The following is a 13,559-nucleotide window of genomic DNA, read 5'->3' as shown; positions in this document are numbered from 1 at the left end:
GTGTCCCCATCATCACAGCTGGGGGACCAGAGAGAAGATACATGGACAAAGACAGAGGGAAGTGGAGGGACTTTGCTGCTGGCCTACTATATGCGCCAGCTGGCGTAATGGGGAATGGATAAGTAAGTCAATATGCCGCCTGTTTAAGCTTGAGGGACAGCCAATGTTTGTGCGTGTTTGTGTGTGAGTGCCTCTGTGTTTGTGTGCGTGCGTGCACTGTGCAGTGTGCACGTATGACAAAACCCACACTTACCAGCGGCAATGGGTGATTTCCTCTCGTCCAGAAGCTGAATTGCAGTGCTGGCTAGCACAACACTCTTGTTCTCTCCTGAAACAAACACACACACGCACGCACACAATATCACATTTTATATCACGGTTCCGTGTAATCAGCTCCGAACCACCCAAAGTGGAAAACAAATATACATGTACGTTGTTGTCGGACGAAAACCTCTTATCACGCAGCATTATCAACAGAATCAAAAAGCCACGTGTTTTGAGCTTGTAGATCTGCTATTTTTGCTATTTTTTAATTTGAACCCTGAAAAGTAACAGTTTCGGACGTAATGAGATTTCCACCCGACAGACGTGAACAATAATAACCAATCACCATCACCACCATCATTAGACATAACATAACCATTGCTGTCGGGTGGAAACCTCATATGTCCAAAACTGCCAGTAACAGCTTGGCGACGCGTTTTGAGCTTGTACTGTACAACTGCAATTTATGTGAATTCACCAAAAACAGAGAGAGAGAGAGAGAGAGAGAGAGAGAGAACAGGTCGCTTGTGTTTGCTGGCTCCAGTGGTGATGTAGCTACTCAAGTACTGTACTTGAGTAGCCTACCATTTTGAGGTAATATGTTTTACTTTCTTCAGTAGTTATACTGTTTATTATACTGTTCATTATACTTTTACTTGTACCCCACTACATCTCAGAGGAACATATTGTACTTTTACACCACTACAGTTATATGAAATCTTAGTTACTTTGTAGATTTAGAATATTATTACCAGTAAGACGCCCGAGGGCGAGGTCTTGAGTGTGTCTTGAGTGTACAGGGTTTGATGAGGTCAGATCAACATATGGAATGTCAGAACATATCAGCTCCATATATGGAGATCTAAGAGTGGCAGCGGGGGCAGTGTCTTGAGTGTGCAGGGTTGTGTGCACAGGGTTGTGTGCACTTTTTGGGCCTGTTGAGAACTCTAGTTTTCACCGGCTGCCGGGCACTGCTGGATAAATAACTTTGGGGCAGGCCCGTCTAGAGTTTAACCCATTTTGACCTGAGATCAGATTCTAAAACAGACAGTTTTCTGAAAAAGCTATGTTTCTATGTCAGTCGTTCTTCGATTTTTCAAAAATAGCAGACCTACAAGCTCATAGCGCACCACTCGGTGGCGCGCTATGAGCTTGTAGATCTGCTATTTTTCAATAGCTAAAGCATAACATAATGCTAACACCAAAAGGGGTTCCCGCCCAAAATGGGTTAAATGGACAGGTATCAGTCAAAAGGGAGACGAGAGGATGGATGGGGAAGGATCAACATATGGAATGTCAATTGTCAGAAGCGGTTCTGACATATATCCATATACTAATATTGATGACATCAGGGAGCTCATGTGGGCTTAATTGCGATAGCATGTCACTATTTACTATGAGCCCTGATTTACCATCATCCCTGATGATGTCATAGTGATGTCACGAGACCTGGGCACCATATATGGGGATTTTAAGTGAAACACTGACGGACGAAAAGCACACGATTCCATAGTTAACTGCGACCTTTGGTCGCAACAAAACACACTAACCACTTCAGCCCTGTATATATTTCGGCTATTTTCAAGATAATTTTTAAACATTTTGAACTTGTCTAATGGGACATTCTTCACAATGGGTACTTTTAATTGTGGTACTTGTCGATACTTTTGTAATTTTACTCAAGTACATTTTGAATACTACTTAGACCAGTGGTTTTCAACCTTTTTTTCATTACGAGGCCCATATTGTATTCGGTATTTGAGCCACGGACCACCATTTGATGAGATTTAGCCTCTCAGACCCAAAACTTAGAATATTTTGTTGTTGATAAGATTTTGTCCACAGTCCACCATGCTGTGCTGATGTGGTATCAATAGGCACCAAACGACAATTATTTTACATTCTCTATTTGTGTACAGACTTGCAATGCAGATGTTTAACAAAAATGTAACTCTTGAGAGCGTAAAATTAAACCAAAATGTGGTTTCATTTCACGCTCTCAAGAGGGTCAACTTGGTTACCGACTTTCCATCGTTTAGCTGGGGATCACCTGGAACCCTCTCAAGGACCACTGGTTGAAGACCACTGACTTAGAGCATACTCTGTCTGCATTGCAGTATTGATACTTAGTTCATGCAGTAAAACCTCTTCCATCACTGGCTGGCTCCCACAGCGCGCCTGGGCCCGAGGATACATGAAAACAGAGCCTCCCTTCTGGACGTATAGGGCAGCAGCCCCGCTTTCATCTCCCAGAGATGATGGGGTTTTCGGTGAGCATGTGTGTGAGACGACGGGCCGACGCACGCGAGTGCACCGTGTTCGCGTGTCCAAATATGCCAGCACAATGGGCGAGTGCATTTTGTTTTGTTTTTAACATGTGCTCGCACCGTATGTATTGCATCAATGCACAGTGTGTGTGCGTGTGCGCGTGTGTGTGTGTGTGTGTGTGTGTGTGCGTGTGTGTGTGTGTGTGTGTGTGTGTGTGTGTGTGTGTTCTGGCCCGTGCAGTCACAGTGGAAAGGGCTGAACCTCATCCCACCGTATCCTATTTCAACCCACAGCAATCAGCCTCGTCCACAAGAACACAGCCTAGAATTAATAAGGGTTAGGGGAGGGAGAGAGAGAGAGAGAGAGAGAGAGAGAGAGAGAGAGAGAGAGAGAGAGAGAGAGAGAGAGAGAGTGAGAGAGAGAGAGAGAGAGAGAGAGAGAGAGAGAGGAGCCGAAATGCGTGAGAGGAAAACGTCGCAATCGGGTGGAAACCTTGCATGTAAAAAAAAAGGGAAAACAAAAAATAAGCTGTGTTCCAATAGATGGTTCTTAGGCACCAAACCTCTTATCTCCACATTCTAACTTTTTGTGGCTTTTCATAAATTAACGCCCCGTTTGATCATACTAGTAGCGTTACACAAAAGCATCAAAATCTGCAAGCTCGAAGCAATGCGTTTTGAGCGTGTACTGTACATCTGATACTTCCTAAAAGTAACAGTTTTACAAGCTTATAGATCTGCTATTTTTTTTTATCTTGAAAATGTGACGAAAATCTTTGAATATATATTCTTTCAGAGCAAACGTTTTTAACTAAAATCTTTGCTTCTGGGGGGGGGGGGGGGGTCCCTGAAACAACAGATTTTCAGTTTGGTTTCCAGCGGCCAAATACACATAATTGCTGGGGGTTTTAGGTTTTTCAGAAAACTGTCAGGATTTAGAAGACATGTAGAATCTTGTTCTCAGTCCTAAATATTCGTATTGGTTCAATATTAATAAAATCTTCTACATCTTGATTATGAATTATGAAAAGTAATGGAAACAAGCCATCGTGGCTTTTTCGTGTTAGCCGCTTGCCGTTGCTTGCGTAATTACTGTATACCTGCTGCACTGTTCGCAAACTCTTAATAAAGTATGCAATCAAGCAATCAAATCCACAGACAGGAGTGGACGACTTTCATTTAAAACCAAACATTAATTCACAAAAAAGAAAAAGAAAAAAGTTGAAATATGGAGATACAAGGTATCTGACCCAAACAGAAAGGAAAATAAAGGGGGTGGGTTGGGATTTGGAGTCTTGCAAATACATGTCAATGTTTTTCTCCATTTCCAAAGCTGGCACCAAACGTCTGAATGGAATAAAAACCACATTTGACATCCTCTAAGCTTCATATGAGTCCCCTGGTAGCGTGAGTGAGCGTGTGAGCTGCTAAAAGCTCCTGGCAAAAATCTCTCAATCAAGTCCAACTCGTTTCCTGTATTTATTTTCTGCAAATGCACACTGGGGGGCGCCATTCTCACAGTCTGTATGACATTTAGTTCTCTCATTGAGCAGAACAACTTCCCATAAAAGAAAGGAATTAACTTTATTAAGACAAAGAAACATAAGAATAAATAATAAAAAAGTGATAGATTCAGTGGGGCTTTTAAGTGCCAAATGATGCTGCAGCTTTGATGTATCTAGGGCTAATCATAAGGATTAATGATACATGGTATGCATTTTCAAACTGTTTTCCAATTAAAAACAAATATTCCTATCACACAAAAGTTTGCCCCTTAGGCCAGTGGTTCTCAAAGTGTGGTCTGGGGGGGTCGTTACGGGGTTCGAGGGGGTAATTTGGACATTCAAAAATAGTTCTTGTAGATTTGCTATTACATTTTTTCTTGGGTCCCTAGCTGGCACAAAATCTTTTGAGATTGGGACCGTGCCCATATACATTCACATGTTGGTGAGATACCAACCCAACCTGTGTTGAAGGGCATGTAAGTAGACTAAGGTTCATAAGTAGGGAGGTAAGTACCAAGTTACCAACCTGTGTTGAAGGTTATATACATACAGTACATGTTGCCCAACATGCATGTATGTATGTATGTATGTATGTATGTATGTATGTATGTATGTATGTATGTATGTATGTATGTATGTATGTACAGTTCGGTGCCACCGATATTGTCCCTTACCATTTGACCCATTTAGGCCTGACCTCAAAACTTTTAAAAATCCTTCTAAATCCTGAAAAAATCCTTCTAAATTTTCACGATTTTTCAAAAATAGCAGACCTACAAGCTCGTAGCGCGCCACTCGGTGGCGCGCTATGAGCTTGTAGATCTGCTATTTTTCAATAGCTAAATTATGAATTGTGAACAGGGAAGGGAAGTGAGTAGACAAAGGATCATATGCATATAAATGTTGGGGAGGTATGTTATGTTATGTACCAACCTGTGTTGAAGTTTCATATACTGTACATACACAGGTTGGGGAGTGTTGCAGTTTCATATACAGTAGCATATTAACCCATTTAGGACTGAGACCAGATTCTACTAAATGTCTTCTAAATCATGACTATATCAGTGGGTTTCAAACAATTTCATGTCAAGGATCCCAAAATATATACAGTATATGTAATTGGCCGTGGACCCCCCATCTCAAAATATGTTGTTTCAGGGACCTCCCAAATCGCAAAGATTTGGATTAAAAACGTTTCGCTGTGAAATCAAAGGTTTGCACTCATTTTCGCAATTTTTCAATAGCTAAAGTATACATAATGCTTAAAACACCAACAGGGGTTCCCATCCTGTACCAACCTGTGTTGAAGGGCAGTGAGTAGACGAAGGTCCCGGGGACCTGCTCCGCGGCCCTCTTGTACCACAGGGGGAAGTGGTCAGCGTTGAACACGCCCTCTTTGTCTTCGGCTGTCAGGAAGTCTCTTGAAGCAGACAGGAAACACATGGTAACCATCCACAAGGAAGGAGATTGATCACACATTGATTGATTGATTGATTGAAATATTTATGAACAGTTTGCAGAATGGGTACATTTCACACATGCACACGTACACCAAGACCTACGGGGTCACCATAAAGTCCCAACACACAGACAAAATGTGTCCGTGACAAAGCCTTGTCCTTGTCAAATGTTTGATTTGATGTTTTACACGCCATTATAATGTCAAAGTTACTGAATGTCAAGTCTCCAGGTTTACTTCAGAATATGTATGACACTGATTTACTATGACACTTTGGCATATGAGTCCAGGTTCTCACTGTTTTATTTGCAAGGACCTCCATAACTCTGAGAATGTACAAAATAGCTGATCTACAAGCTCACATTGTGACGTTTTTGTGTGCGATACTATTATAGTATCTAGTATACATCTGAGCTGTAACACACACACACACACACACACACACACACACACACACACACACACACACGCACACGCACACGCACACGCACACGCACACGCACCCGCACACACACACACACACACACACACACACAACACTTACTTATTGGTGATCTGGTCAGGCACCACAAAGAGGTTGATTCTAGACAGGCCGGTCCTGGTTCCCAGGTAGGCGATCTCCACCCCCTTATCAGAGTTCCTAGACAGCATGACAACATAGAGCAGTTCACCACAACCAGCATGACAACATAGAGCAGTTCACCACAACCAGCATGACAAATACACAAGCCTCCATTAATTAAATACTCAGTTTTCCTCAAATGCAACATTCTTTGCATTTGAAATCCATAGTTTAGCAGGGTATTTACATTAGCCGCCTGGCTGAAAAATTCTGCGTGCACATTTCTTCGTTGATCCTATAGGATCATTCACAGGCTGCGGTAGAGCGCCCTCTATCATGACGAGAACCCTGTCATTGGCGGTGTGAGACTTGGGAGGGAAATCACGAGAAATCTTGACGAGAGAACACATTCCCTCCCGTTACCTTAGGCGGTATCGTCAGGCCAGTGCCAGAGAAATGTGCGACATAAGCAAAGAAGAAGAGCCCTCATCCGGCCGACCCGGAAGTTATTTATCCTCTATTGTCGCACGCCATTGGCTCGCTCATGGCCATGATCTGCCACTCAAACTATTAACATGCATAGAGCAACCTATAATTGATGTTTTATTAGGCTCTAAACATGGTCCTTTAGATGCTTTATATTGCGTGTGTGCGCGTGCACAAGGATATTTTGGATATTTGATGACTAAAAGTGGTAAATAAAATGCTATTAATTCTGTATTAATTACATTAAACAAACCCGAGATCTCTCGTTTTGTCAAAGGAGGTTGCAAGCACGAATCCTGAGAAATCGCGGGATTGGCATAGATTCGGTTAAGCCAAAGGAAGTGCGATGAGGAGAACTTACTCAGACTTGTTGAGCACCAGACTGGTCCAGTAGGCCTCCAGAGGAGCAGTGACCACAGCATCAAACAAGACCTCCTGGATCAGCTCCTTGTCACCTACACACCCAGAGAGAACATACAGTTAAACTAAAACTGATGGAATAACCCAAACTACTGTCTTTTGGAAAAAAAACATTTTGTTTTTAATAAGTACTAGCGGTGCCCGTTGGGCACTGGCCTACTTGGAACGATGCTAGTTGGAAATGGATGCCCCACCCAGTTATTATGTCTGTGTCCCTTTTATGCCCATATATGGAGTTCTTTATCCCCAAAAATGGAGTATATGCAGATGTCAGAATGATGTCAGAACAGATGCAGATGTCAGAATGATGTCAGAATGATGTCAGAACAGGCCAGCTCCATATATGGATAAATAGGGGTGATTAGGTCCAGAGCCTGGGCAGAGGCTTTTGTGCATGGTTCTGGACAACCGGCTATCCGACGGACTCGACACCGGGCACTGCAATCCCTGTGGGGGTGTGTAACGTGTGTGTAACGTGTGTGGACAGAACGCCTGCCTGTCGGTGGGGCCAACGGTTTCTGAGTTACGTGGATTACAGACGCACATACGTACACACACGCATAGACGTGGTGCATTTATAGATAGATATTTTCCTTATACTGTGTCCATATATTTTTTCGCACTCATCGCTCACACACAGACGTGCACTTGATGACAACGAGCTGTCGATGAGATGTCAGCGAGTGCGTTGCTCAACACTTCAGACACGTGGTGACAGTCTATCTGGCAACGCTTGGTTGTATTGTTAGTGTTCTGTATGTGAACGCATCATGACTTTGGAATAGCTGCTGTGACTACAGTACAGTATGTGAACCACAAGTCTAGACTAACATTGTAACCTCACGTGTCGTGTACTGTATGTGTCGCAGTGGATACTGTGTGTCCGGGTGAGACACACAAGGGTATATGAACAAAGGCAGACAGAAATGTGTCTTTGGCCACTGACCATGTTTTGTCCGTGCTGGGTACCTTTCCCTTGTTCGATGCGATATAGAAAAGGGCTCTTGTGATTGGCCAGTAGTCGAACAGCCACAGAGCTTGGTTTGAAAACGCAGAGGTCAGGGACAGTGACGTATCGCTAGCCTGGCTAATAAGCCAGACTCAAATCACACTGTCGTGTGGTATTTGAGTCTGGAGATGCTGTGTATGGATCTTGTTTCCCGGGGGGAAGGTTCAAACATTTTCTCTTTGACGCAATTGGTCAGAGCTACTGTCAGTCAAAGGTCTCAAGCGTTGAACGTCACTGTACCAAAGCCCGCCCATATTGCATACCGTGTCCCGATTGGCCACACCAGTTCTCTGGTGTAGGAAATGGGCGTACAATTGAGCCTCTCCAGACCGTAATCCGCCGGCAGGCGATTTTTTTTGCCAACGGCTGATTCGGTCTGGCTTATTAGCCAGGCTAACGTATCGCTGCGTCAAAGCACGGGCGTGATCGGCACTCCCGCATACTCTGCACACGTCATGGTGTATTACCACCTGAACTGAACACGTCATGGTGTATGACCACCTGAACTGAACACGTCATGGTGTATGACCACCTGAACTGGTGCACAAAAGGTTGTTCGGTCCATGGGCACTGAATGTGTGGGTGTGGAATTCTCCCAAATGCAATAATAGATAGACTAACATTGTAGGTGAGGTTCGTGTCCGCTGAGGTAGAGTTTGATGGCTTCTATCTGGGTCAGGTAGCGGTGCTCGGCGTGCTCGTCTGTGTTGCAGTACGTCCTGCAGCGTGACACAAAGAAAGACAGATAGAAAGAAAGGGACAAACGAGTCATTCTCTGTAACCATAATTACCATAATTATCAATCATTATTAACATTTGTGCTTTGTGTTGATTGTGAACCGTTTTCAATAACACATCCGTGTTCTGACTCTGTTCATGTGGCTTTGGAGGAAGCAATCATTATACAAATCTATATTATGTGTCAAATCATTGATTAAAATCGTACAGTGATCTGTGTATTAAGTGGGTTACTGCAGTGTACAGCCGCAAGAGCACCAAAATGAACAAGAAAGAGAGGATACACAGAAGATCGCACACACCAGACCATCCATCCATCAATCCACCTCCAAACGCTTATCCGGTATCGGGTCGCGGGGGTAACAGTTCCAACGACTAATACTAAGACTTAAAATGTTCGTCGACTACCTTTTTTCACTGACGAAAACTGAATGGAAACTAAATGAAAACTAAGCTATGATGACTAAAACTAAGACTAAATGTATTGACAATTCCGTTAACAAATAAACTAGGACTAGTGGACAAGAGATCCAGTATAAGTCATTTTACACTTTTTTGCATGCTGAAAATAGCAGATCTACAAGCTCACAACGCTTGTAGATCACGTAGTGAGCTCGTAGATTGGCTATTTTAAGTGTAAAATCTGTCATTACAACGGCATCAAGGCCCGCCAAAATACATTTTAGTCGACTAAAATCGCATGACACTTAGTCGACTTTAAAACTAGACTAACACTAAAACATTCCAGGTGACTAAAATACGACTAAAACTAAATAAAGTTTCAGTCCAAAGACTATGATTAAAACTAAAATCGAAATTTGCTGCCAAAAACAACACTGGTCTCTTCTCAGTGGGAAGTGCACTCGTGCAGTGAGGACCTCCCTAGGGAGACGCTTGGGAGGCATCCGTACTAGATGCCAGACGCTAGCTCCTTTCCAAGTCAAGGAGCAGCGGTTCTGACTGAACTTCTCACCCAATCTCTAAGGGAGAGGCCGGCCACCCTTCTGAGAAAACTCATTTTGGCCGCTTGCATCCGCAATCTTCATTCTTTCGGTCATGACCCACACTTCATGACCATCACGGCAAAATCTCTCTTTCACAAACACACACAAACCCAAATGCTGTATCATCACTATTCTGCTGGCACAAGGTTTTTGCAGGCCATTTTATGATGATTAGGCCCCCGAATATTATTAGGGAATGATGATTAGGATACCAGTGCGTTAAGAAAGGTCTCCTGATTGAGTGTCCATGCAGCACTAGGCTATAATATTATTTTCAGAACGGACACATAGATTCTCTTACCATTCATCTGCCAACTCTACGTCAGGGTGCTCCAAGTCATGCAGACCTAATGGACAGGATAAATAACACTTAAATCAGTTAAACCCCTGTAGTCTTTGAGAGGAATCCCACTTGAGTTGCAACCAAGGTTATAATAGTTTGGGAATTTTCATTTCAGTTAGGTGGCGGCTGTGGGTCAGGAGGTAGAGCAGGTCGTCCAATGATGCGTGGGTCGGCGGTTCGAATCCCAACTCCTCCTGTCCACATGTCGAAGTGTCCTCGGGGAAGACACTGAACACCACGTTGCCTCCATTGAGTCGGTCGGTGCGAGCTTGCCACCATTGGTGTGTGAATGTGGGAAGTGAGGACGCTGGCGTTGACTGTTCGCCGCTTCACCTCCCGATGCATGAATGAATGGATAAATCGCTTTGAGTGCTTATAAAAGTGCTGTAAAAATGCAATCTATTATAGTTCGTTTTGAATATTTCTTTTCTAATTCAGTTAGTTTTAAATCGTTTTCAGAGCGGATTTGCTAGTTTGTATTAGTTTTTATTTTTTGAAAATGCCAATAGTTTGTGATTACCGTAGTTGTAGTTTCTTTGGGTTGCAGAATTGAAAAGGTAAGTATTGTGTGATAAAAAACTTGTACCACCAACTCAACTACTGACATTTTGTCTATAGTTCTTATTCAGTTCAGTTAACAAAAATGTTGTTTAAATGTTAGTTTTGGTTATTTCGTTAGTTTCCGATTACTATACTGTGCTTTCACAACTTTTTTACACATCTACACGGAATGTCTTTGCAAAAAATAGCAGATCTACAAGCTCACAAATAGCAGATCTACAAGCTCACAAAGTGTAATTGTTTGGGCAAATGTGTCTCCCCGCCAGGATAATGGACGGTGGGGTTCAAGTGGTTGAACAGAATTAAGTATAAAGCACTGAATATGAACTCATAATAATAGGGGTATGTGCTCGCCGTGTCCTGCGCGCACGCACGCACGCACGCACGCACGCACGCACGCACGCACGCACGCACGCACGCACGCACGCACGCACACACACAGACACACAGAGATGTGAATACACACACGACAAGCATAAGAGTGAAAAATGTGTGTCCTGAGTGGCTTTGACAGGCTGATGAGATCAGGAAGAGCCAAGTCATGCTCAGAGCGCTCCACATGATGGACGTGTTTAGCCGCACGCACGCACGCACACACACACACACACGCACACACACACACACACACACACACACACACTCCGCCGCATGAATATTAACATCCATGAGTCTGCTCATGAAAATAGACAGACACAGACACACACACACACACACACACACACACACACACACACACACACACACACACACACACACACACACAGTCGAGTTGCAGACAAGCGCAGACACACGACTGTAACAGCCACTAAAGCAATATTTAGGTTTCTGTGCAATTGTGGCTTATCCCGCTGTTCAGTATCGATACACAGCGATAGAGGAAACAAGAGCGAAAACCACAAAATTATTAAGAGAGACGCAATGAGAGACAGACAGACAAGACAGACTGTTACTTTTCTTGATTCAAATTTAAAAATCACACCCGTGTGAAGTGAGGGGCGCTAATAAAGTCTAACTCATGTTGATTAGGTGATGTAATGGTGATGTAAATCAAACGGTGCAAACACAAACATTAAATGCCATTAACAATAGAGACAATATGACGTAATGAGGGACAATATGACATAAATCTTCCCTTCATTGTCAATGGCGTCTTTAAAACAAACATTGAACTAAAACAAACATTAAACCTGTATATAGGAGGGGCTAGCGCCCCTCAAAAACAGCAAAACTAGCAGATCTACAAGCTCAAACCACGCCACTTCATGCCGTGTTTCGAGCTTGTGGATCTGCTACTTCTGATGCGTGTGTGTGTGACGCTGTAGTGTGATCAAGCAGGGTGTTAATGTACCCCCCATGGAACGCGTCTTTGGGTATTGGGTTTAAGTGGTTTAAACTAAAGAGAGTGAACTAGACTTAGAGAGTGCAGGAGTTCCTACCTTCCTCCACTGTGACGTTTCCTCTGAAGAAGAACTTGCCATGGCCTCTGGAGAGAGCCACCCCTAGACTGAACACATGGAGTAACCGTTAACCTTAGACCTGAGACCAGGTTCTACAAAATGTCTTCCAAATCATCACCGTTTTCTGAAAAACCTATATGTTTCTGAATCAGTGGTTTTCAAACAATTTCATGTCAAGGACCCCAAAGATTATATGTAATTGGCCGCCGACCCCCATCTGAAATTATGTTGTTACAGGGACACCCCCAGAAGCAAAGATTTGAGCTAAAAACATTTGATCTGAAAGAATATATATTCAAAGATTTGCGCCACATTTCCATGATTATTCAAAAATAGCTAAAGTATAACATAGGCCTGCTGCTTAAAACACCAAAAGCGGTTCCCGTCCTGAATGGGTTAATACAGAGCCACCACTACACTGAACACATGGACAGTGGTGTAAAGTAACTAAGTACATTTACTTAAGTACAATTTTGAGGTATTTGCACTTTATGTGAGTATTTCCAATTTCAATTACTTTTACTCCATTCAAATATTGTACTTTTACTCCACTGCATTTATTTGAAAACACTAGTTACTATAGTTACTTTGTTGATTGATTATTATTACCAAACATACAATAACCACTTCAGCGCTACATTATATATATTCCGGCCATTTGAAAATAGCCGATCAACAAGCTCTGCTATTTTCAAAAGATTTTTAGACATTTGAAAACATGAAATGGGACATTCTGCATAATTAGTACTTTCTACTTTTGGTACTTTAAGTACATTTTGATGCCAATATTTTAGTACATTTACTCAAGTAACTTATTTAATTCTGGACTTGTATTCCTACATTGGGGTATTGATTATTTTACTTATTAAGTAAAATATGTGAGTACTTTGTCCACCACTGAACTTACCTGAATGGAGTCCCCTTGATGTCGGTGTAATAGTAGTCATTATGGAGAACCAGCACCCGTTTCTGTCACACACACACACACACACACACACACACACACACACACACACACACACACACACACACACACACACACACACACACACACACACACACACACACACACACACACACACACACAGTGTCAATTGCTAAAACAAATTGCTAAAATGATAAATAAAATAACACATCAAAGTTGTGGGTCTTAGAGGCTATAAGTATAGGTCACATCAAATGGTGGTCCGTGGCTCAAACGCAGTATGGACCTTGATGTGAAAAGTGTTGAAAATCACTGCTTTACATAATTAATATGAATTAAAATGAGCCCTGTACGATGACCGCTGTGTCAGCAAAGCTCAAGGAATCATGAAGGATTCAAACCATCCCAACCCGCAGTCTGTTTGAGATACTGCCGCATGGGAAGCGGTTTCGAAGTCTCAAAGCCACTCAAAGACAGCAAAAAAGCTTCTTTCCACGAACAATCAGATACATGAACGAACTGTTAAGAACCAGAGCGTATCAGGGAAAAGGAAAACACT

At 42.7% G+C, this 13,559-nt stretch overlaps 1 protein-coding gene across 1 annotated transcript in view; it reads right to left on the bottom strand.

The window, feature by feature from the left end:
- LOC306934751 (voltage-dependent calcium channel subunit alpha-2/delta-3-like) overlaps window positions 1–13,559 on the bottom strand; it is a gene marked incomplete at its 3' end in the record, with an annotated part of 283,538 nt that overhangs the window by 84,818 nt on the left and 185,161 nt on the right. Inside the window, exons 19-26 of the mRNA XM_079517503.1 lie at window positions 12,983–13,044; window positions 12,055–12,122; window positions 10,016–10,061; window positions 8,594–8,691; window positions 6,905–6,998; window positions 6,040–6,135; window positions 5,308–5,456; window positions 254–328 (exon numbers count right to left, since the gene is read on the bottom strand). Of these exons, the coding sequence (XP_079373629.1) occupies window positions 254–328; window positions 5,308–5,456; window positions 6,040–6,135; window positions 6,905–6,998; window positions 8,594–8,691; window positions 10,016–10,061; window positions 12,055–12,122; window positions 12,983–13,044 (688 nt within the window). The remainder of the gene's footprint in view (window positions 1–253; window positions 329–5,307; window positions 5,457–6,039; window positions 6,136–6,904; window positions 6,999–8,593; window positions 8,692–10,015; window positions 10,062–12,054; window positions 12,123–12,982; window positions 13,045–13,559) is intronic.

This window comes from Electrona antarctica (assembly GCF_951216825.1).
Source record: "Electrona antarctica genome assembly, chromosome: 2".
NCBI classification, from domain to species: Eukaryota; Metazoa; Chordata; class Actinopteri; order Myctophiformes; family Myctophidae; genus Electrona; species Electrona antarctica.
The sequence above is the reverse complement of the archived record's forward strand: the minus strand, read 5'-3'. Positions and strand labels throughout refer to the sequence as shown.